Source organism: Excalfactoria chinensis, chromosome 5 (genome assembly GCF_039878825.1).
Source record: "Excalfactoria chinensis isolate bCotChi1 chromosome 5, bCotChi1.hap2, whole genome shotgun sequence".
Classification (NCBI taxonomy): domain Eukaryota; kingdom Metazoa; phylum Chordata; class Aves; order Galliformes; family Phasianidae; genus Excalfactoria; species Excalfactoria chinensis.
Genome location: NC_092829.1, coordinates 56920685 through 56942707, shown reverse-complemented (window position 1 = coordinate 56942707; position 22023 = coordinate 56920685). Strand labels below are relative to the sequence as shown.

Sequence of the window (22023 nt, the reverse complement as noted above, 5' to 3'; positions counted from 1 at the left end):
CTGGAAACGAAAACAGGGGAAGAATTCAGCAATTAATTAAAAAGAAACTATACCTGCGGCTGGGGAAACTAGAGGGCAGCCGTGCTCCAAGGCTGCGCGTCCCCAGTGCGCTCGCAGGCGGGTGCAGAAGGTTAATTGGCTCGTAATTAGGTGCAATTTAGATAACCGGCTGCGGTGTCCGATTGGATGTTAAGGGAGCAGCACCCTACGGGCCTCCCCACGGCATCTCCCCGGAGCTGGATGTGGGGCTGAGCTTTGGCTTCCAGCGCCTTTTGGGACGGAACGTGGGGGGAAGGGGTCCCAGCACCACGAGGTAGAGCCGTGATGTGGGGTTTCTCCATCAAGCACCTACAGTTCACTCTAGGTGGGGACATGATGTAGGGTTAGCACTGAGCCCGACCTCAAGGCTCCCAGTACGATGGGGTCACAAGGACACAACGTTGAGTTTCTCCACCAAGCAGGGATGGGAGCCTCATCGCCACTTGACGGAGACTCGGTTTAGGATTTCTCCATCAATTGCACGGAGCCAACCTCAGGGCTGGGAGTGCCAGCGCCTCGCGGTGGGGATGTGATATAGGGTTATAAGGTTTCTTCACCAAACAGTCAGGCTCACCGCTTGCCACGGGAGCCCCAGTGCCACACGGCGGGGACACGACTCAGCCTTTACCTCGGCCACCTCCCGACCTCACCGCTTCTCCACCATCCCCGCACATTTCACAGCCCGACCCGTGGAGGCCGAGCAGGGGGGCACCCTCGGGGCCAGCGCCTGGCGTTCGTAGGGGGCGGGCGGCCCTTTTTTCCCCTCCCCCTCTCCCAGCCCTCCCCATCACCGGACTGCGAGGAAACGAAACTAACTTCCTTCGTTCTCCCCTCCCGGCGCCGCCCCCGAGCTTCATAGCCCCTAAGCCTCATAACCCCCGAACCCAGGGATGGAACGGGTCCGCAATCCGGGTCCGGCGCTTCCACCGTACGAGCCCCTGATGGACGGGCTGGACGTAGAGGGAAAGACCCGCAGCACGGTGGTGACGATGGAGACTCCCCTGGTGCCTCCTCCCCGCGACCACCTGGCCTGGTCACTGTGCACCACGCTGTATGCCAACGTCTGCTGCCTCGGCTTCCTGGCGCTCGTCTTCTCCGTGAAGGTTGGGGAATGGGAAAGGGGAGTGGGGGGGGTTCGGGGGGGGACGACGGGGAAGTGATGGATGGCATCAGGAGGGGAGTGGGAGGGATGCGGCTGCGGAGGACCCCATGGAGCTCACGTTACTCCCCGACCCCAAACAATTGTGGAACTCCAAAAGTCCCAGCACTGAGCGCCCCATGGACCCTACGGAGTCCCGGGCCTCAAAAAGATCCACGGAGCCCCCCAGATCTCTGCTGCAGGGTGCCCCGTGGACCCCACAGAGACCCAGGGACCCTTGAACAGACCCGTGGAGCCCTCAAAACTTCCAGTCTTAGGGTACCATGTGGACCCCACAGAATCCTGTGGATCTCCAAAAGCCCCAGCTCTGAGGTGCCCTATGAACTCCACCGAGCCCCTGACCCTGGTCAGACTCATAGCCCTCCCAGGAAACCCCTACTGTGGGGTTCTAGCATGGAACCCACAGCTCCACCACCACCACAGGAAGCCCTGTAGGCCATCCAGAGCCCTAAACCCAGGTTGCCCCATGCCAGGTAACCTCTCCTGCCCAGCCCCACTGACTCTTCCATTCATCTCCCCAGTCCAGGGATCGCAAAGTCCTGGGTGACTACAGCGGGGCGCTCAGCTATGGCTCCACTGCTAAGTACCTGAACATCACAGCCCATCTGATCAACATCTTCCTTATCATTCTTGTCATCGCCCTGATTGCCAGCGGCACCATCGTGGTGGCCAACATCTTCAACCACCAGCAGCAACACCCTGAATTCATTGGACCCGTTTAGCCCCGTTCCATGGGCAGTGCTTTGCTTGGGGCCGTGCTTTCCTTGCTTCTTCCAATCCCCTCTGCAGTCACCGTGTGGAAAAGCACCTGGAGACACCCCTTGCTCTGGCAGCAACCTGCAAATATACTGGCTGTAGGTGCAGACTTTGCAGCTTGCCACCTCACTCTGCCTTTTTGCTATTGCTCCAAGTGCCTGTAAAAGCCCTAAAGAAAGCACCTGGTTGGTAAACAATACAATAAAGGTGTCTCTCAGTTTTGTTTCACAGCTCTTCTTTTTTTAGAGGATGGGGGTGGGAGCAGGGGAGCCTCCACAGTGATGCTATTGAATAATTGTCCTCTCTGGAGCATAACGGGGATTATAGAATGATTAAGGTTGGAAATAGAACTCAAAGGTCATCTCGTTCAACCATCAACCCATCACCGCCGTGCTCGCTAACGGTGTCCCTAAGCTCCAAGATGCAACAGGATCCATATGGGTGAATCCAGCTCAAAAGGTCTGGACAAAATGGACAGTGGCAATGACAAGGGCACAGGGGTGGAGCATCCCTTAACCCATCTCCAGTACTACGTGTGAGCGGGCTTCATTTGAAGACGAGGAAACTGTGGGTGGGGTGGCCTCAAACAAATGTTGCTGTGCTTCACTGAAATGCTCTGAAAGGAAAGTGAGATGATGATGCCTCTTCCTTCCTCTCTAGAGATTTTCAGTGTCACAACACCATCCCAGCTTCAGGGCAAGGCAGAAATCACGCCTATGGCTCCAGCCATGTCCAAAGTGACCTGGGAAAGGCCCCAAGCACCCCACCAATAACCCTGGACATAGCTGACCTGGCAGGGGTTCAGCTATGTGCTTGGCCTGGCTTCCTATTCCCCAGCTCTGTGAGGGTTAGGGCCCCACAGGGCTGGATGAAGAAAGCCTTTCTCTTTATTTCCCCCTTAAAGAACAATGACTCCTGCCAAGAAGCCGCAATTCATGAGCAGGACGTCAGAAATCCTTCCTGCGAAAACACAACAGCCATTTGTTGCAGGATCCCCTGGCAACCTCAGCAGGGTGAATCATCGATTCCTACTCTTCTTCCCGTAAAAGCAAACAGACATGTGCTGGATCACATCCTCTCTGAGCGCTCCCCCTCTCACTCCATCCCCACTGACCTCATCTGGCTGAAATACCCCCCCTCAAAAAAAAAACAAACAACAATCTAGGGGTGTTCTTATATACCTCCCCATTTGGTCATCCCATGGGAGCACATCCCCAGCCCCAATGGGCCCCATAAGGACTTTCCATGCATGGATGCTTCCCAGGACCAAGCATTAGCAGGCAGATAGAGGCTTTGGGGGATGATGCAGGGGCAGGGCAGGGGCTGCTCCCAGGATAAGGACAGACTGTTCCTCCTCCTGCAGCAATTGCTCCAGGCTGCTGGCAGGTTCCCAATGAGCCTTGAACTCCCTGCTCCACCAGCAGCAGCCAGCAGGGAGCAAGCAGTGGGTTGGGTTCCCTGCATAACCCCCACCCCCAAAAGACCTGACCCCAAAAGCAAAGCAAACCCCAAACCCTGACCTCGCTTTGCAGACGCTTTACCCTCCTTGCTACCCCTGCATCTTCCTTCTTCAACCCCCAACCCTCTGCTGCTCAGCTCCTTAACCCTGCCCACACTCCCAGGGCTGGTGGGGACAGCTGGACTTTGTCTCCCTGATGAGTTCCCATCCTATCATTTGTTCAGGTGCTTAAACAAAGAGAGGAAAATGCACAGAGGAGTGGTGATGCCAGCAGGATGTTCACTCCAAGCTTGTTAAGATAAGACAGCAATTAACCCCACATACAGCTAGGAGGGCACCTGTGGATTCTTGGGGGGCACAGCTGTGGGTCGGTGCTGGAGTTTGAGCACAAAGCCAGTCCTTGAATGCCCTCCCGCATTTGCACCCTTTCCCCTCTGTTCCAACCTCTCCACTTAATTAATGAACCCCATTAACTTGACAGAATGCATGGAAAAGAGCTGATAGCTTTAGTATGAGCAGTACTGGGGAGCACGTGGGTCTGCACACAGGTGGCCCTTACAGCAGGGGGGTACATGAACCCTTGTCTGAGTGGGCCTCAAGACCCAAACTACAGCTGCCTTCATCCCCAACACCCCCCACCAGGGGCCAAGCACACCCCACATACCCCCCATCCCCCAAACACCTGCCCCAAGGGACTTTGTCCTGCACCATCAAGCCACCTTTTACACTGCAGCTTTCAGATCACCATGCCCATGCTGGCACTGTGGGCATGAGGCAGTTCCCAACATCCCCAGAGGAAGCTTGTCTCTGGTAGGATGAGAACTGCCCACACCCCAGGGCCGGGCGGGGTGTCCCCACCCCAGCAAACCCTTCTGCTCACCTATAATAGGTGAGGCTATAAGGGCAGAGGCACTACAGCTGCCCTCCAGCACCATGCAGAGCTACCCGCAGCACACCAGCATTGACATGCCTCCCTATGGGCAGAACGTTATCACCACTGCTCCCATCTCGCCGCAGCCGCCCCCCAAGGATTTTATACTCTGGTCCCTCTTCAATTTCGTGCTGTGCAATGCCTTCTGCCTGGGCTTCTGTGCTCTCTCATACTCCATCAAGGTAAGGAAAAACTCAACCCAGCACCACCCTGCTTAGCTTTGAGGTCTGCCACCCATGCTGTGGCTCTCAAATCCCATTCCCTTTTGTTGCATCGTGACCCACCTTCCCCAATCCCATCACGTTCCATATTTCCCTTTCCCATCCCATTACCATCCTATATTGTCCCAGATTCCCCCATCATGTCTCCCCTTCCCTTGTCTATTCCCAGTCCTATCTGTCATATCCCACATCTCCTCATTCCTTCCCATCCTGTCCCACTGTGTCTCACTTTCCCCCATCCCTTTTAATCCTATCTGTTCTATCTATCCCACCTTTCTTTCTCTCAGTCCCATCCTGTCTCATCCCATAATATCCCACCTTCCCCCATCCCTTCTCAATCCCATCCCATCTTCTCTCATCCTGTCAATGTTGCCCCAGACCTCGTTGCTACCTTGCTTCCATCCCTACCACTGTACTCTATATCTAAACTTCCCTGACACCCACCTTTGGAGGACTATCCACCACCTTTGGGTGCTTTGCCATCTCCAAGAGTCACAGAAGAGGGTCTCCCAGTAGGCACAATAGTTTTGGCTCCTCTAAATTATCCTTAAGTGAGCCCCAAACCAGCTGGCAGCTCCATGAAGCAGCAAATCCAGCTCCTGATCCCTTACTCTGCCCCTCCACCCCCCCCCCCTACCCCCCTACTCCCAGTAAGGAGCAGCTGCTTCCCAAGTACTTTCCTTTTATTACCTTTAAACTAAATCACCCTTAACAAGCACTTTGGGAGGAAAGGTCAACAGCTGCTAGAGCCCCAAGAAGTGCCATGCAAGCATGCTATGATCACAGCTCTCCACCTCCAACAGGAGGAACGGGCAGCACAAGACTGACCCTAATGACTTTTAGTAAGCCATTAAGAAATGCATGCTGTTCTGCTTCTGTGAGCTATGTTTCCCACCAGGGTGGGCTTCCTGAGGGTCTGACACCCTATGGATACCAGAGAGGGCATTCGGGTGATGAGATGGACGGAACCTTTGATGTTTGGGGTTTCACCACCTCCCTTCTCCCCCTCTGCAGTCCAGGGATATGATAATTGCCAAGGACTTTGTGGGCGCCAGCAGCTACGGGAATACAGCCAAGATCTTTAACATCATTGCGCTCTGTGTGGGACTCCTCGTGACCATCATCTCCATCGTCCTGGTGTTTCTCTACGTTCCACTCTACTTTGTGCAGCCTTGATCTAGTCTGATGAAGAGGAGAAGCGCTGTGGTCCCACTCTCCCTTCCCCTTTATCCCTGATCCCATCAGTGCCCCAGTACCACCCCTGCTGAGATGACTCTTCTTGGGATGAGCCCTTGAGGTGAACTAAAGACAAATAAAGCTTCTTCCTTGTTCTATTTCTGTCCAGAAATGTTGTGGTTTCAGGGCTCAGGGTGTTGGGGCTGCCCTATAGCAGAACAAGGTGCTTGAGCAGGAAGTGCTGTGTGTGTGTTGTTCAGTAGTTCCCACTCCTGGGACTCCTAGAGGTGCTCAGAGCCACCAAACCTGGTCTCGTTTCTGCATCACCCCATGCAGATAACCACAGCGGGGATGAGGAGCCCCATACCCTCTACAAGAGGGAACTGTAGGGTTCTGCTCTTTCCTTTCTTGCTTCCCAGCTTTGGCAGTTCATTTAGTTTCTCGGAAACCGCTTTGCCTTTTTTCTTTATCCCCGCCCCCGTTTTGCTCTCTGGCCCTAGCAGAACTCTAAGGTCTCCCTGCGCCCACGCGGTCAGTGCCCCCACAGCCGGGGGCTGAGAGGAGGGGGCCGAGGCTCCGAGCCCAGGGAGGGCCGGCCGCTCCGCCCGAGCTCTGGGATCCCGGGGGCCGGCGCAGGGGCGGTGCGGGGCTAAGTTTCATTTCCCGCTGAGCTTCCCACCTCCCTCCCATCTTCGCTCCGCTCCCGGACATGAAGCCGCAACAGACGGCGGTGAGCATCCCGCTGCACCCACCCGGGCGGGGGCCGCCCCTCGCCAGCGTCCCCGATGAGCAGCCCCGCGACTTCGTCCTCTGGTCCCTCTTTAACGTCCTGGCGGGCTTCGCTCTCACCTACCTCGGCTGCATTTGCTTCCCCTCGCTCATCTTCTCCATCAAGGTGAGATCCCTTTATCCCCTGACCCTGACCCCAGTGCCTCCTCGCCAACTCGTCCCGGATTCCCTCCACTCAGGGCCCCCCAAGCTGATCTCCCCCTAACCCAGACCCTCCGCTCCAAATTGATGCCCTCTGATTTGGTGACACCCCACCATTACTCCACCCAACCCAAGTCTCTTATTTGGGGCTTTCCAACCCAGGACTACCCCCCAATCCACAATGCTCCCCAATGCATCCCAACAGAAGGTGATTCCCAATTTCGGCGCCGCCCAATGTGACCCCATCTAACTTAACACGCAGACTGGGGTCCCTCAACCCATAACTCACTCAATCTATAATGCCTCCTTACCCATCTGAACACACCACGATCCTCCAACCCCAAGGACCCCAAACCAGTGCTGCCCAACCTGACCCCCCCCCAACCCACGATCCACCAAATCCACGATGCTCCCACCCCATCCCAGCATAGCATGATCCTCTGACACCAAGCACCCTAATCTAATGCTGCCCAAACTGAACACCCCAACCCCTGTCCTACCTGATTCACAGTATTTATATACCCCTCTGAGCCTTCCAACCCAAAAACATGGGACTGTGTGGGGGCAAGTGGACATCTTCAGCCCCTGCTCCCCATAAGGTCCCAGCAAAGCAGCCATGATGTCCCCACTCCACCTGACAGCCCCACAAAGCCAGGCTGGGCCCCCACTTTCCCTACCCCCATCCTGAAGTTGGGTCTTTCCCACTGAATCCTCATTTGTCCCCTCTAGGCCCGTGACTGCAAAGTGCTGGGGGACATGGAAGGAGCCCGGCGATATGGAACCCGGGCCAAGGTGCTGAACATCATTTTCTCTGTGCTGATAGCCATCGGTGTGTTGTCCACCATCGCCATTGCCATCGTGCTCCTCACCATGAGCAGAAGACAGATATAGAACTTCTACCACCATCCATCCCACTCTCCTGTGCTGTGCTCACCCCCATAACCCCTTACCAAAAGCAAGTTCCGAGGAAGTTCTGCTTTGGGGAAGTAGCGCAAAGCCCCGTCCCCTTGCTGCGTGTGATGTGGCAGGGATGGGTGGGGAGCTCCCTTCTCTACTTCTGCTCCTGGGCCTTGATGGTATTTAACCAAGCTACGATGTATGCATGAATTGCCACTGTCACAAATAAAGTCTCCTGCTCACCGAGCCCTGTTCTCGTTGCATGATTCACAGCATAGATGGAGGAGAGTGACCCAGAGCACCTTCATGGCATCCTCCTCCTCCACCCCCACTGCCTTGCCAGGCATTTCCAGCACAAGCCACGTTTTGTCCTAAAGATTCCAGCATAGCAGAAGAAGGAAACAGCAAATTTCCACGCTTTTCTGGCCATAAACACCCCCATCTTCCTGCAAAACCCCATTTCCTTCCAGGGAAGTGCAAAGGGCTTTACTAGGAGCAGCTCTTTGGCATTTTAGCATTAATTTCCTGTTTATTCCATTCTTGTGGGGCTGGGAGAATAAGAAATGTGGAGCTTTTCCTAGCACTTGGCTTCTTTACTGCAGGCAGTGTAGCAACAGGGATCTCACATTATTGCTCTGAGCAGCAGTGAAAGGCACACGATGACATAAACACATCCTCAATGACAGCAGCTTTTGCACAGGGGAAGCTCCAGCCAAGATCAGCGCTTTGTTCTAGCATCCCAACCCACTTCTAGGTGAGGGATTTCCCAGCCAACATGACCTGAAGGGTTTGGTGGAGGCACCACTGCCATGAGCTGTTCCATGTTGCTTTGTGTCACGTCCTTAGGTGTGATGGCCACTCGGTCCCCACTCTGTCCCACAGCAGGGCCGGAGCCACCCGTGCCCCAGTGCAGAAGGAAAGCAGGCTCACAAAACCAACTTTGTTTCTCCTAGCTTCCAGCCAAGCATTTCTGATAACCACAGTTTGGCAAGGGCTGTAATTTCTCTGATTTATATATAGAGGAGCTGAGGCTGGGCTGGATGCAAGGACGATATAAAAAGGTCTGCTCAGCCCCACTCCTGCAGCCAGGCTGGTGGAGCCGGAGAGCTGCGGGGTGCCCCTCTCTGTGGCCATGGACACATCCTACCCACGGGAGGACTACCTGCCTATGACATCCCACAAGCGGGACTCATCTCCCACCACCGTCACCTCTGCACCGCTCCGCGACCACCTCATCTGGTCCATCTTCAACACCATCTACATGAACTTCTGCTGCCTTGGTTTCGTGGCTCTCGCCTTCTCTGTCAAGGTAAGGCACGGCTGGGTCCCACGCGGGGGTATTCAGGGTTACAGAAGCATTAAGGTTAGGAAAAACCCCTATGATCCCCAAATCCAACCCCAACCCACCCCACCATGCCCACTGATAGCATCTCTCATTGCCACATCTCCATGTTCCTTGAACATTCCTGGGACAGTGACAGCCTAACCTCCCCGGGCAGCCCATGCCACTGCCTCACCACCACTCCTTTGGAAAAGCTTTTCCTAGCAACCAACCTGAAATAATGCCAGAGGCATCTCCACTTGGACCCATTCTCCAGCAGCAACACCTCCAGCCGAACAGAGAGACCAGGGACAGGCTGGAGGAAACTGGGAAGATACATAGGGGTGCCCATGGGGAACCACCACTGCTTCCAATCTCGGCTCTTGCAGGCACGGGATCGGAAGGTGGCAGGGGATGTGGAAGCCGCTAGGAACTTCAGCTCCAAAGCCCGCTGCTACAATGCATTGGCCACAGCTGGCAGCGTGCTGCTGCCAATCCTGCTCGTTGCTCTGGTGGTCACCGGTGCCCTCCACCTCTCCAAGCTCACCCAGGACTCCGTGGGCTTCTTCAGCTCCCAGTTTGGTGCCAGCGATGATGAGGACAAGTGAGCAGCGGGCAAGGGGATGGCAAAAGCTCCTTTGCAGCCCTGCTGTGCCCAGCCCCGTGCTTCTTGGGGCAGCTATGTTATTTCGTGTAGTTATTTGGTGCTGTGTTGTTTTTTTAAACCTCTCCCTCGCTGCTTTATATTTAAGTCATTAAATCATTTCACCCATCTCAAATCCGCTCTGTGTGTGTGTGTGTGTGTGTGTGTGTGTGTGTGCACAAAGGGAAGGGGCTGTGCTAACAGATGATATAACCCTTAAAATCACAGAACCATTAAAGTTGGTAAGACCAGCAAGATCATCTAGTCTAACCAAATGTGTTCTGTACACTTGGAGTGTTCTGGGTCGCAGCTAGGAGCCTTAATCCACGTTGCTTTAGGGGGTGCCAGCCTGAAACAATAGGGATGGGAGAAACTTCTTGGCTCAGGAAGGCAACAGTTGGGCCAAGCAGACCTCACCCAGGTGGAGCTGAGACCCACCAACTCATTGCAGCACAGCACAAGCCCCCATTATGTCCCTGGGCAAGGACAGAGGGGATCTGCCTGTGGTGACTGTGAGCCAGTAGCAATGCTGCATCCTGCAGTACATTGCACTTAACTCCAGATGAAATTTCCCCATGGCTCACAAAACTGTCTGAAAATATCCTCACCTTTCGGGCACGGCCTCAGCTTGGATCTCCCCAGTGCTTTGCAGTACTGCTCTAGTGACAAAAGCAGCCATCCACATGGAATGGATGCCATAGGGGACCACAAGCAGCGCTTTATACCCCACTCCCCCTATAAGCATGCCATAGGACCCTTATCACAGGGCAAGGGGACGGAGGAGAGCGTTCATCCCACCCCACAGCCACTGATGAGGGCCTGATGAAGAGTCAACTCTAATTACAAGGCAGAGGACCAGCCATGCCGCCTCCCCTAAGCAATCCCACATGCCGAGCAGCCACAGGGCTTTTTATAAACTACTGGAATTGGCTTACAGAGCAGAGCAGGGAGCACCCTTCCTTCCCCTTGCTTGAACCAATGTGTGCAGCCGGGGAATGCAGCCCTGAACCCACAGGGCCAGAATAACACCCAGTTTCAGCCTTGCTGTTGTCCACACTGCCTCCAAAGCCCTATAAAACTTGAGAGCAGGAGGAGTGGAGCACAGCATCCAGGGTTGAACGCAGCTCTTTGCATCTGGAGGCTGCTGTAGAAATGGAGATCTTTCAAGAATAAACAAAAGGAGGATGTTTAGGAAACATGACTACATTAATCATTTTCAGGCACTTGGCTTTGTTTGTGCTCCTCCCACTTCCCAGTGCTGCAAAAGTTCCACAGCAGAAGCAATGCTCACATTCACAATTAACAGAGCAGGTCATTCCCTCGGCAGCCTCAGCATCTCATATCCAATAAGGGGATGGTGCAGGATGTCCACTCATCAGTACAGGTGAGTTTGATGCCCATCATGCAAACCCAGACCCGTGAGGTTCAAAGTCCTTCAGTGGGTGCCCTCTGGATGCATCCAGCTGCTGTGGGGAAGGAGATGCTCTGCCCTGGAACCAAAACAACACGTGTGAGATGCAGGAATGGCTTCTCTCCGTATTACCTTAGTTTTTAGGAAACATGCCCAAGCAAAGACTTCCTAAATAGCTGCAAAGCAGGAAGAGCTGTTTGATAACCTCAAGTGCATAGAGTTAACCCTGGTAGAGGTTGCACCTTCATGAAGAGGAAAACGCCGCCCAGACTCCTCCAGCACCACCTCCAGGGCAGGGTGAAGGGGACACTTAGTCACTCCGATCCTCATCTCCTCCTTGGTGATACTGAACTTCAGCTTGCTGCCCAAGTAGGAGACACCAGTGACTTCCAACTTGTTGACATCACTGGGAAATGCAGGGTCAAAGTGGAGGCTGGTCTTTGTGATCCTGGAAAGGCAGGGTAAGTCAGCTGTGCTTGCTAACAGCTTTATGGAATAAGCACACCCTGGAGTATTCCAGGGCCCTTTCCCATCACCCTTTATATTTTTTTAGGCAGAAAAAGTCCTTGGTGTATCCTAAAGACATCCAGGCAAATCCCAAACACACCTTTACTAATTGCAGAACCAAAGAATGGTGGGGTTGGAAGGGGTACAGATCAAAGAAACATGGAGTGGTTGGATTGGAAGGGACCTTAAAGGCTATAGAACCATGGAATGGTTGGGTTTAAGGGACATCTAGTTCCAATCCCCCTGCTGCAGACAGGATTGCCAGTGATTACATTTGGCACAAGATCAGGGTGCCCGAGGCCACAGGGATGGGATGTCCACATCTTCAAGCATCTGTTGAAAGGCTACTTGGGTTGTCTCACCCCAGCCCAGTGCCAGAAGGTGTTTCTGTTCCTCAATTTAGAGTCTTGAGGTTGGATTTCAAACAACAACAAAAAAAACCAACAAAAAAGCCACACACACACAAAACCAACCATGTTTTTTTCACCTTATGGTGATGCCTCAGTAGAAGCTCTGCTGGCAGAGTGTCAGGAATGCCCTGCTCTGGGATGGGGAGGGGAAGGAGTGCAGGAACAAGCAGTGGGCGGCAGAGCTGGCTGCAATCACCATTGAAATGCAGCCGTACAAAGCGCAAGCGTGGGCTCTGGGCCATGTACTGACACTGAGCAAAAGAACACCCAAATAGCTAAGGAAAGCACCACGATGTTTGCAGCTGGGGGAGTTTGGGATGCACGCTCAGCTTCAGCGAGACCCAACCAAACCAAGCACAAGCAAACCAGCAAAGCTAACAGCAAATATCTGCCCTCGGCTCCGCGATGGTTGGGCTGAAGAGCTTTAAGTAGCAAAGAGGAATGCTTTCTCCCAGTCTCTGCCCCACGGGCTGTGCACAGGGATGCACACAGCTCCTTCTGAAGACAGGGAGCTGTGCTCAAGCTGAGATTGAGGCTTTCAGCTAGCGGCACAGCGTAAAAACACATCGTTAGGGTGAGGAGGCTTTGCTGGCAACCAGAAGGCTCTTCAGTCTGACCCATCCTCAATTAAACTCTAAGAATACCCTCCGGCGGCTACAGCTTCAGGGCTAAAACCACCCAGCTGCTCCAGAGCTGAGGCACAGGCCTGAAATTATCTGAGCAGTGCACCAGCTTCCTGCTCACACAGCTCCTGGGGCTCAGCAGGACATTTTCCCTCTTGTACAGATCTTATTCTTGGCCTTTTGGCATGAGGACAGCAAATAATCTTCCCTGGTTTCCCGCTGCTCCAGCAGCATCACAAACTGTCCCTTCGGTGACATCCACAACTGCTGGGGTGTTACCATGAAAAAGGAACACCTGTGGCCAACCCCAGTACACGGGTCTCACCTGAACCCTGTGTAACCAAAGAGGATAACCTGCAAGAATCCACCCATCCCTGTCAAGAAGTTCACAGCTCCTGACCCATCCGAGTTCTCCACCCAGATCTGTTCCAGGGAGAAGAGGAAACAAAAAGACAAATGTCAGCAGTTGTGTTGGGACTCTTCACACAGTGTGTTTGCATATTGCTTGCTGTTGCTGCCATATATCTGGGGCATTGTGATGATCGTATCCTGCTGCTCGTCATGGAATGAGGTGGTGGCTGGGCTCTGATGGGTTGCCAAGCCCCAATTCCCCATCCCTTCCCCATCTCCCATAGGCAGAGAGCATCCTGGGGAGACCATGATAATAGATTGGGCTTTGTGCTGCTTGACTGGAAGAAGACGCTTACTGGCTGCTTTTTGAAAGCATCCAGAGAGGAGATGGAGTGAGCAACCACCTAGCTCAGTACAGTAACCCAATAACCAATGGACCACAAGTGCTCTCAGTGAGGCAGGGCCTGCTGGGGAGCAGACAAAACAGAACCAAGAGGCACTGGCCACAGGGAAGCAACTGACCTTGAAGGGCTCGGTGATGTTGTTGAAACACTTGTTCAGTTGACCCTGTGCTCTCTCCATCTCCTTCAGCTCCAGCCAGCCCACTGCAAACATGCTCTGCAGGAGGGAGCAGAGCGCATTCAGTGCCTACTGATATCGAGTGGCTCGGATAGAAAGGACCACGCTGTGGGTGAGTTCCCCCTACCCAGGTCATGGCTGGCCCACTCAGCTCGGTGACCGGCTCATACATCATCAGGTCATTCCTCCGCACTTCAGGGTGCATGGGGTGCATCAGAGGGAAGCCCAGCAAGACAACGTCAGCTTGTTTCACAGGCTCACCTGGGAGAAGGGATCAAAACTCACCCAGACCATATACCTGCTATAGATAATTAACTCATACGGGGAACGGATCTGACACAGAATCGTAAACTTAGGCCAATAAAATCTAGTCCGCAGTGGGAAAGTGGTGAAATTTCCTTCTGAAGAGCAGGAGGACAGCTCAACACTGCCATTCTAAAGGCAAATGACACAGAGGAAAGGGGCAATAAGCTGGGCGTGCTCTTCCTCTTGTATCAGACTTCAAGTAAACAGAGGTCACAGAACGTTCAATACACAACACTTGACCTTGGCAAGATAAACCATGTCAGCAATGGGTTCATAGCCAACGTCTGCAGCCCAGCATCTCAGTCTCTCAGTGCCTCTTCCTATCCTCTTTGTACCCCAATTATATGAGTCTTATATTGAGAAAGGATCCACCAAAAGGCAGAAAACAACACTCTGCAAATCAGGTTCTCTGTACTGGCGATGCAAATGCTGCACTGAGAGCGCCAATGCTCAAGGGTTTTGTTTCAGCCCTTTGTTCCTCTCTTCCAGGCTTAAAAAGAAAGAAGCAGACTTCTGAGCTGCTCGCTCCTCTGCTCACCTGGGCTGTAGCCGTCATACTCAGGGTGATATTTCCGCACTGCATCAAAGGGCACTTTGAGTTTCTTTGCACATTCCACCCACTCCTCTGGCACAGGGATCAAGAAGTCCCGAGCAATGCTGGCTGCAAAATTTAAGCTGAAAAGAAGTGAGGAACAGTGCTTCATGTCACGACTGGGTGGCGAGAGGAAGAAGAAGGGAAGAAAAGTTTGAACATTGCAAAGAGGAGGTTTCCTAGAAAGAACATGGGATTAGAGTCTAATCTTAGGGTGATAACTCTCATTGTTGGGACTTGGACTTTCCAAATGACTCATTATTTAGACATGCCACACGCTGCAGGGAGGTAAGCACTGCTGAGAAGGGGAGTTCCTCTCTGTCTAACGTAGACACCTGAGACATCAGATATGTCATCATGGGAACACCTACTTCTTTCTGCTGATGCAGAGGAAGACAGAGGAGGCCAGCTTGGATAGAGGTACAGAGAGAGAAGGAAGGTGCTTGCTACCTCCTCCTCCTGCTAGGCAGATGAGAAGAGAAATGGGCCTGAGCCTCAATAAAGCATGCACATTACCTCCGCTGTGCCACAGCGTTGGTGTAAGCAGAGTTATCAACCTGGTGGTGGTACTCATCTGGAGGCATGACACCTGGAGGAGGGGAAGAGGAAGGGGACACTTCACTCTGCAGCACACCCAAGGTGTGTCTCAGGGAAGTGGCACGAGAAAAAGGAACGCCTCCATCGTATCGATGCCTGCCCATGTTGACTCGTGTGGTGGGAAAGGTGTTGGTATTTTTGATACATGAGGTCTGACTCAGAAGTGTATCCTGATGAGAGAGCAGTCCTTTCAACCAAAACTAGCTCCTACTTCTGAGCTAAGACAACGTTGGGTGTTCTGCTCCCACAGGTCCCACCGTGTGTTCAGTTCTTAACAAAATCCCTGAGGCGGCCATCCCTCCCATGAATGGGAATTTGGCTTCATTAACATAGAAAAGCCCACAAGCTGTGAGTGCCCCATTCCAAGGCCAGACGAAGAGCCCTGGGCAGCCTGACCTGCCAGGGGTAACCAGTCCATGGCTGGGGGCTGGAGCTCAGTGACCTTTAAGGCTCCTTCCAACCCAGCCATTCTATAATTCTCTGATTGCCTGGGGTCCGTTCTTTCCCAAAATGTACTCGTGGCTTTGATAACTTTAGAATGCACATCATCACCTCTTTACTTTCTGTGGAACATTGTGGGTTCTCTACAACCACTGGGCACAGAGAGACATGCTGCCCAAGCATTCTCGCTATGATTATCACTAACAAAGCTCAATGAACTCAGTGATCCTTGTGGTCCTTCATAAGCTAGGATATCGTACGATTTAGCTGAGAAAGGGCAGACCATTGGGCAGCAGATTCCTCATCCTGAGGGCATCTCCCTCACTTGAGGCAATACCACCTTTAAATCAATAACTGTGTGCCTTTCCCTAGCTCCAAACTCAAGTCCTTCTATTCAGAAGTACCTCGGATGTGGTAACATTGCTCCACCTCGCTCCACACCATCCTGCTGCACCAGTACTGAGCCACAGCACTCACCAGCTCCCAGCCTCCATCCATCCTGAACAGCTTCTGGTCCTGGAAGGAGACAAAGACAAAGACAGGGAGCAGGAGGAAAATTCAACAGGGTCTAAACTGTGACAGACACTCCCTCTACCTGCGTGGTATAATAATACTGCTCAAAGGCCATCAGGACATCCCCAGTGATGTGAATTTCTTGGGCTCCATAAATCTCCTCAGGACAGACCTCCCGGCCGGTAGCTGCGCTCTCCCATGGGAACTTGGCACCCTGTTGGGAGAAGACATCCATGGAATAACTGAGCACGTCTTGAAACGATCATCCTGGTCTACCACCTGCAGGCAAAGCCTAGCTCACAGCCCCTGGCTTAAGGAAAGCCTGGCTATCCCAGAAGGGTGCCATTCAACCACACATTTCCATCCCTACCTTATAGCCTTGCTCCTGCGCGTTGAGCAGAGCTCCTTCCAGCGTGCCAATTCGGTACTCCAAGATGGCTCGGGCAGCTTTGGGATAAAACAGCAGGATGTTTGGGTACATCCAGGTGTCCTGGAAACATGCAGGCAAAGCAAAGTGGTCAGATGGGTTGGTAGGTTAGACAAATGTTCGTGTTCACCCCCAGTGCTGAATGCTACAACCGTGACTGTGCCTCTACTTAAAGATGCTGTCAGATGGGTCTAATGCATGAGGGACTGTTTCTGCCCTCACAAACGCATCCAGGTGCCCATGCCTTCAATTCCCTGCCAGGCACCTCCCTGGTGTCTCACTAGGATAAGCCCAGCAGGATCTCCTGCCGTGCTAGAGAGGGGAGGCTGGAGGATCTGATGGGTCAAAATCACACCTTGCCAGGAAGAAAGCCAACAAGGCCCACAGGACTGTAAAGTCTTTGCCTATTGAAAGACCGGACTAGGAAGGATTCTCAGCACCATCCAGCTGTCCTTCCTGCTCACATCACATATGACACATTCAACTGCAGAGCTGTGTGTACTCATTTGGTGCTGTTTTCTGAAAGCAAACCCAAACCTCTTGCAGGGGAAAAGCCACCCAGACCAACTTGTTTATTGAGTACACACCAAACTTAACTTGAAAAGCAGAGCATGCCCATCGCAGAACAAGCGTTTCCGTTCTTGCAGTAGTTCAGGCAGAGCAGGGCTCAGTGCTGCCACCAGGAGGAGGTGGGAGGATGTCAACTCATTTAAAGAAGCTAAAACTTGCTGACCTTACTGTAAACTAGTTGCTGAAGATCCCTTCGCATTGCCCTCTCTTGTGTGAGCAACCCAATCTGTGCTTCAGATTTTAGGTCGACAAAGGGATCAGGGTCTCCACGGATGGAGATGGGCCTCAGTAGGTGTTTCCAAAGGAGAAGAAGGATGCTCTTCTACGAGAGACCGCTGCCAAACATTATTGCCATTATGGAGGCCAGCAGTCCCACGCTGAGCCTCTCTACCCCAGTCACTCCTCACAGCCCCCAGGCAAACACCAGCATTGCCTCGACCCACCTGATCCCAGAAGACATGTCCCCAGTAGTCCTCTCCCTGTGTGCCATTGGACAAACCACCAGGGCTGATGCCATGGAAGCGGAATCCCGACGTATCTTGGGGTGGGATGGCACTCAGCAGGTAATAGAGACACCCATAGACAGCCTGTCTCAAAGGCAGTGGGCCTTCCAGGTCCACACAGCACCCTCTCCACAGAGCAGCCCAGGCACGGGTATGGGAAGAGTGCAGGGAGCCAGCAGCCACGTGTGCCAGCCCTTCAGTGTAGCTCCTCTTGGCCTCCTCCTTGCTCTCAGCCACAGCAGTCAGGAACTCCCAGCACTGCTCCTGCTCCTCCTCGTGCAAGGTGACAGCTTGCGGCACAGGAGTCCAGAGCATGTGCACGGTGGGCTGGGGTCCCCCCTCCACCTCAGGAACCAGCGTCTGCCCATAGATGTAGCTGCAGGAGATGGCGAGGAATGGGGAAGGGGAGAGCAAAACAGATGGCACCGTGCACACAGAATGGTTAGGGTAGAACTGACCTCAAAACCCACACAGCCCCAAATCTGCTAGGAGCTGGGTGCCCCCCACCAGCCCCGTTCAGCCTGACTCTTACTATTTCAGTCCAGTTCTAGCTGTATATTTTCAGCTCATCTCCTAGATCTGAGAGCAAAGCAGCACGCTATGGCCTAGGAAGGACTCGCTCAGGGCTAAGCTCTCATGCCCACAGCCCACACTCACTGTGCTCCCTGGAAGTCTGGTCCTTGCTGCAGGTCCAAGTCCTGGCTCTTTGGCACAAAAGGTGTCTGGAGGTGCACAGTGATGGGCTGGCTGGTGCCAGCTGATCGTCGGATGGTGATGCTGAAGGCCATCAGGTGGATGAGGGAATGGTGAGCGTAGATCTGGTGTGTGGCTGTATAACTGGGTGACTGAAGCTTATGGCTGAAGGTTCCTGTAAGTGCAGCAAGAGCCTTCTTAACCATTGGGCCCTGATGTTCTGCCTTAGCAACCCAATTCCACCAGTTGCTATTGGCAATGGAACTGCCTTTCCCAGGTCTGGATCCAAATATAAGTCTTGACTGGGTGATACTGCTAGCACCCTTAATCTGACCGAGCTGATGAGGAGTGATTTGTGCCATAAAATATTTTACTAAGCTTTGTGATTGAGCAGCATTTGCTGATATGGTCTCTGATATGGGATATGGTCTCAAATTTGCTAGCTCTTACTCTCCACTTGCTCCAACACCATATTAGAAGAATAATGCAGTAAGGCCTTCTGCACGCTGCATCCACTGCATGACTTCAAGATTTCTTAGCATTCCATACATCTCAACCCTGAAATCTGCAAAATGAGCGCTCCCAGAAGGATGAACAACTACACCCTCCTTACCATTCTCCCAACTACACTTTCCAATGTCCTGCTAAGATCAGAGCTGGCTGTTCACCAAAGAGGAGAGCAAACGCAGTGCTGTATCAGTTTCTAGCTCTCACGTAGTTCACCTAACATAATGCTCATACATTGCCCTTTACCTGTCCGTGTGTTCAAGGTGAAGGTCTCAACAGGCATATCCCCACCATCAGGGACTGTCATCCTCACGTGGAGCGGGCTGGGGATGTCAGCACGGTGTGTGTCCCCTGCCGCCCCATTGTACACCCCATTGACATGGAGGATGTCGCGGTACACACGTGTGCCCAGGTAAGCATTGGTCACCGTAGCAAGGAGCCGTGGGTCAGAGGGCAAACAAGTGGAGGTGAACACAGCAGGGTCCTCCTCGCCATCAGCCATCTCCAGCCAGAGCTGCAAAATGAAAGGAAAAAGAAAACAACAACAAAAATCAGAAGTGGGTTGGACGGGTTGGACAGGGTGATGCCAATGGTTTACACCAGAACTTCCACCCTGTGGCTTTCCTCCATCCCAGCTTTCCTCCCAGTACCTCAGGTGGGTCTGCTCCACACGAGCTCATTTCCCTTTGTGAAGCTTCAGACATCTCCAGGCAGCTTGCCTACCTTGCCCAAACCTCCCACGCTCCTTTCTTTTGTTGCTTTTCCCCTCTTCTTTTGCCCTCTCCAGGCTGGGATCTCACCACTTTCTCCCAGCACATCCCATTATGTGGCCATCTTCTTCCCAACATTGTTAAGCATTTATCCTTTATCCTCATACTACTCCTACGCTCTTTCATCTCCAGCTCAGCTTGTTATAAGCTGGCTGGGGCAGGAGTTTGATATTTCACAGAATCACAGAATCACAGAATTATAGGGGTTGGAAGGGACCTCTAGAGATCATCGAGTCCAACCCCCCTGCCAAAGCAGGCTCCCTACACCACGTCGCACAGGTAGGCGTCCAGGCGGGTCTTGAATATCTCCAGAGAAGGAGACTCCACCACCTCCCTGGGCAGCCTGTTCCAGTGCTCCGTCACCCTCACCGTAAAGAAGTTCTTGCGCACATTCATGCGGAACTTCCTATGCTGAAGTTTCAGCCCATTGCCCCTAGTCCTGTCCCCATTTAATGAATTTTTGGGTACATCTCCACGCACATGCAAACAGTACCTTCTAACCAGCACCTGGTGGTACTCAGCACTGCAAAAAACCACAGAGGTGGGGCACGGACGGGCTCAGCAAACAGAGCTGTGACGTGGGCTGGCTGTACCCCAAAGCTCACGGGGGTCAGCACAGTTTGCTGGTGTTTGGATGGCAAGGAAAGCCTTCCTCCTGCCTGCTGGGGGGATAAGGGGGGTAAGGAGGTGTGTGGGTGAAGCCTTGCCTTGCGTTCCAGGTGAAAGGCGCTGCAGTGGGGCCCTGTGCAGGGGAACAGCGGAAGTTGTTCAGCACAGAGAAAAGGAAGGAAATTGCTTTTTTTATATATATATATATATATATAAACCTCCCCTTCCTTTTCCTTACTGGTAAAGAAAATCGAACAAACTTGGTCCTGGAAGTCGGGTGTTTGCTTAGAGGAGCTGTGCTCAGCACCGGGCTGCGAGCTGAGCGAGGAGGAACCGAAAGAGATAAGTGGTTAGGCAAAAAGCTATCCAGGAAATGCAGCTACAGTTGTGCTTCTGGCAGAGAGCCACGGCGTTACACTCCCTGAGGGATCATCCATGTAAGCAATCAATGACGAGAACCACCCTTTGTCTCTGACTGCACTGTGACCCCCCCCCCCCACACCCCACCCCTTACTTACCTGCTGCTGAAGAGCCAGGCTTTATCACTCAGCTTTACTGCTTTATAAGTTTCCAGTCTTTGAACTTGTGCTAGCATTGACTTTTTTTTCCATTGCTGGAAGCCCCCACCCTGGCTTGTAGCGTGATAAAGGCACAGAGGCACCATCCATCCCCATTCCTCCAACCCCAGTGTCTTTGTGTGTTGTTTAAACCTCACAAACAGGCAGAGTACAGGAGGCTTTCTTACCTTGATTTCAATTCCCTGCCCCTGCGTGCTGCTACAGACAGGATGCAATGCCCCAAACTCATCCCTTACTATCTCCTTTATCAAAGGGAAGGAAGAGCTTCCCTGCAGATGTGTGTCTGAACTCTATCAAACAAGGAGATGGAGAGCACAGCCCTTGTGGCACTCACAGGGACAAACAAACCATCATTGAGCAGTAAGATCTAAGGTCGGTTCCTCATGGATGAGGGGAGACACAGAGAGCACAGCAGCCAGATGCTGGACCTCTCCTAGCAACCCCCTGCCTTTGGGCTGCTGCTCCAAGAGGATTATCAATCCTGTGCCGATGGAGTAAATACTGCACAGCTGTGCCATGGGCTGCAAATCCACTGGAAGCCAATACCTGACTCAAAGCTGCCACTGGTGTTCAGGAAGCGAACCCTTGGTGCAGCACCCGACCCCAACCCCATCTGCACCACAGAGTTTTGGGACCTGCGAAGAGGATCACAGAGAACAAAGCAGCACTCCCAGCTCTGTGACTGCTGGCAGCCCTTCTATGGAGCTGTTTATAGTGAGAGAACAAAGCCAAGTTATTCAGCAAAGCAGGGACATGTTAAAGGGGAAAGGATATGACATTTCCCTCTGCACACCATGAGGACGAGAGCCAGGCTGGAGCCTTCCGAACCCTTCTGCTACAGGGTCAGGGCAAGCAGAAAAGCTTCAGCTGGCAGCTTTGATGCTACACAAGTGGCAGGACTGACAATACCACATTGTGGCTTAGCAGGTATGGAAGTGATGGGTTGATGGTTAAAAGAAAACTCTCCCCAAAATGGGTTTGTTCTCCAGCCAGAGACCTCTCTGTGGTGCCCTATTTCTTCCCCCTGGAGGTGGAGGAAAAAGAAAGAGAAAATAGCAAACATCCCAGGGAAAGGATGAAAACAGAGCCCTTTAGGAGAACCCTGACATTTACAGGCTGCTGCAGCTCTCAGGAGAGCCCTGGGCCCTGTGCCCAGGGGTGACAGCAACAGGGCACGCAGCTGCAGCACAGCAAGAAGGCACTCAGTGCGTCAGCAACATGCAGGGCTTCCAGAGGAGCTCCCGGCTGCTGGCTGCACTGCTAAGGGCCCAGAGAGTCCCCCGGGCTGGGGTCACCTCCAAGCCACCTGAGCACCCTATCTCTCCTGCTGTAAGTAGCTGGTGGGGGATTGCAAGGAAGAACAAGGGGATGGGGGGAGAGGGAGGGAGCTGGGGTCACAGGTCAACATTTCTCTTGGGAATATAAAGCAAGGTTTGTGTGTTTGAAAAGGGGGCAGGAAGGAACTTTCAGAGTCATAGCCAAAGCTGATCCCCTTTTTGAGCAG

The 22023-nt window shown here is 53.0% G+C and overlaps 5 protein-coding genes across 6 annotated transcripts; 4 read left to right on the top strand and 1 right to left on the bottom strand.

The window, feature by feature from the left end:
• Nucleotides 1–819: 819 nt before the first annotated feature.
• Nucleotides 820–2182, top strand: LOC140253032 (dispanin subfamily A member 2b-like). The gene is made up of 2 exons (XM_072338356.1): nt 820–1142; nt 1720–2182. Exons 1-2 carry the CDS (start codon nt 930–932, stop codon nt 1918–1920), a joined length of 414 nt encoding a protein of 137 aa, XP_072194457.1. The 5' UTR covers nt 820–929; the 3' UTR covers nt 1921–2182.
• A 2123-nt stretch (nt 2183–4305) lies between these two features.
• On the top strand, nt 4306–5950 carry LOC140253097 (interferon-induced transmembrane protein 3-like). The gene is made up of 2 exons (XM_072338468.1): nt 4306–4526; nt 5580–5950. The coding sequence occupies exons 1-2, from the start codon at nt 4347–4349 to the stop codon at nt 5739–5741; spliced, it is 342 nt and encodes a 113-aa protein (XP_072194569.1). The 5' UTR covers nt 4306–4346; the 3' UTR covers nt 5742–5950.
• Nucleotides 5951–6310: 360 nt separating this feature from the next.
• LOC140253096 (interferon-induced transmembrane protein 5-like) lies at nt 6311–7808 on the top strand. The gene is made up of 2 exons (XM_072338466.1): nt 6311–6636; nt 7401–7808. Exons 1-2 carry the CDS (start codon nt 6451–6453, stop codon nt 7560–7562), a joined length of 348 nt encoding a protein of 115 aa, XP_072194567.1. The 5' UTR covers nt 6311–6450; the 3' UTR covers nt 7563–7808.
• Nucleotides 7809–8541: 733 nt separating this feature from the next.
• On the top strand, nt 8542–9647 carry LOC140253352 (interferon-induced transmembrane protein 5-like). Its single transcript, XM_072338867.1, has 2 exons — nt 8542–8877; nt 9279–9647. The coding sequence occupies exons 1-2, from the start codon at nt 8701–8703 to the stop codon at nt 9495–9497; spliced, it is 396 nt and encodes a 131-aa protein (XP_072194968.1). The 5' UTR covers nt 8542–8700; the 3' UTR covers nt 9498–9647.
• Nucleotides 9648–10788: 1141 nt separating this feature from the next.
• PGGHG (protein-glucosylgalactosylhydroxylysine glucosidase) lies at nt 10789–20058 on the bottom strand. Of its 2 annotated transcripts, none has more exons than XM_072338601.1 (14): nt 19826–20058; nt 18809–19076; nt 18020–18230; nt 17303–17738; nt 16233–16352; nt 15945–16076; nt 15754–15865; nt 14828–14900; nt 14258–14394; nt 13541–13674; nt 13357–13452; nt 12809–12906; nt 11186–11391; nt 10789–11022 (listed from the first exon to the last, which is right to left on the bottom strand). In XM_072338601.1, exons 2-14 carry the CDS (start codon nt 19062–19064, stop codon nt 10958–10960), a joined length of 2076 nt encoding a protein of 691 aa, XP_072194702.1. In that variant the 5' UTR covers nt 19065–19076; nt 19826–20058; the 3' UTR covers nt 10789–10957. The 2 variants fall into 2 exon arrangements, with proteins under 2 accessions (XP_072194702.1, XP_072194701.1); XM_072338600.1 differs by lacking the exon at nt 19826–20058 and adding an exon at nt 19213–19253.
• Nucleotides 20059–22023: the final 1965 nt, after the last annotated feature.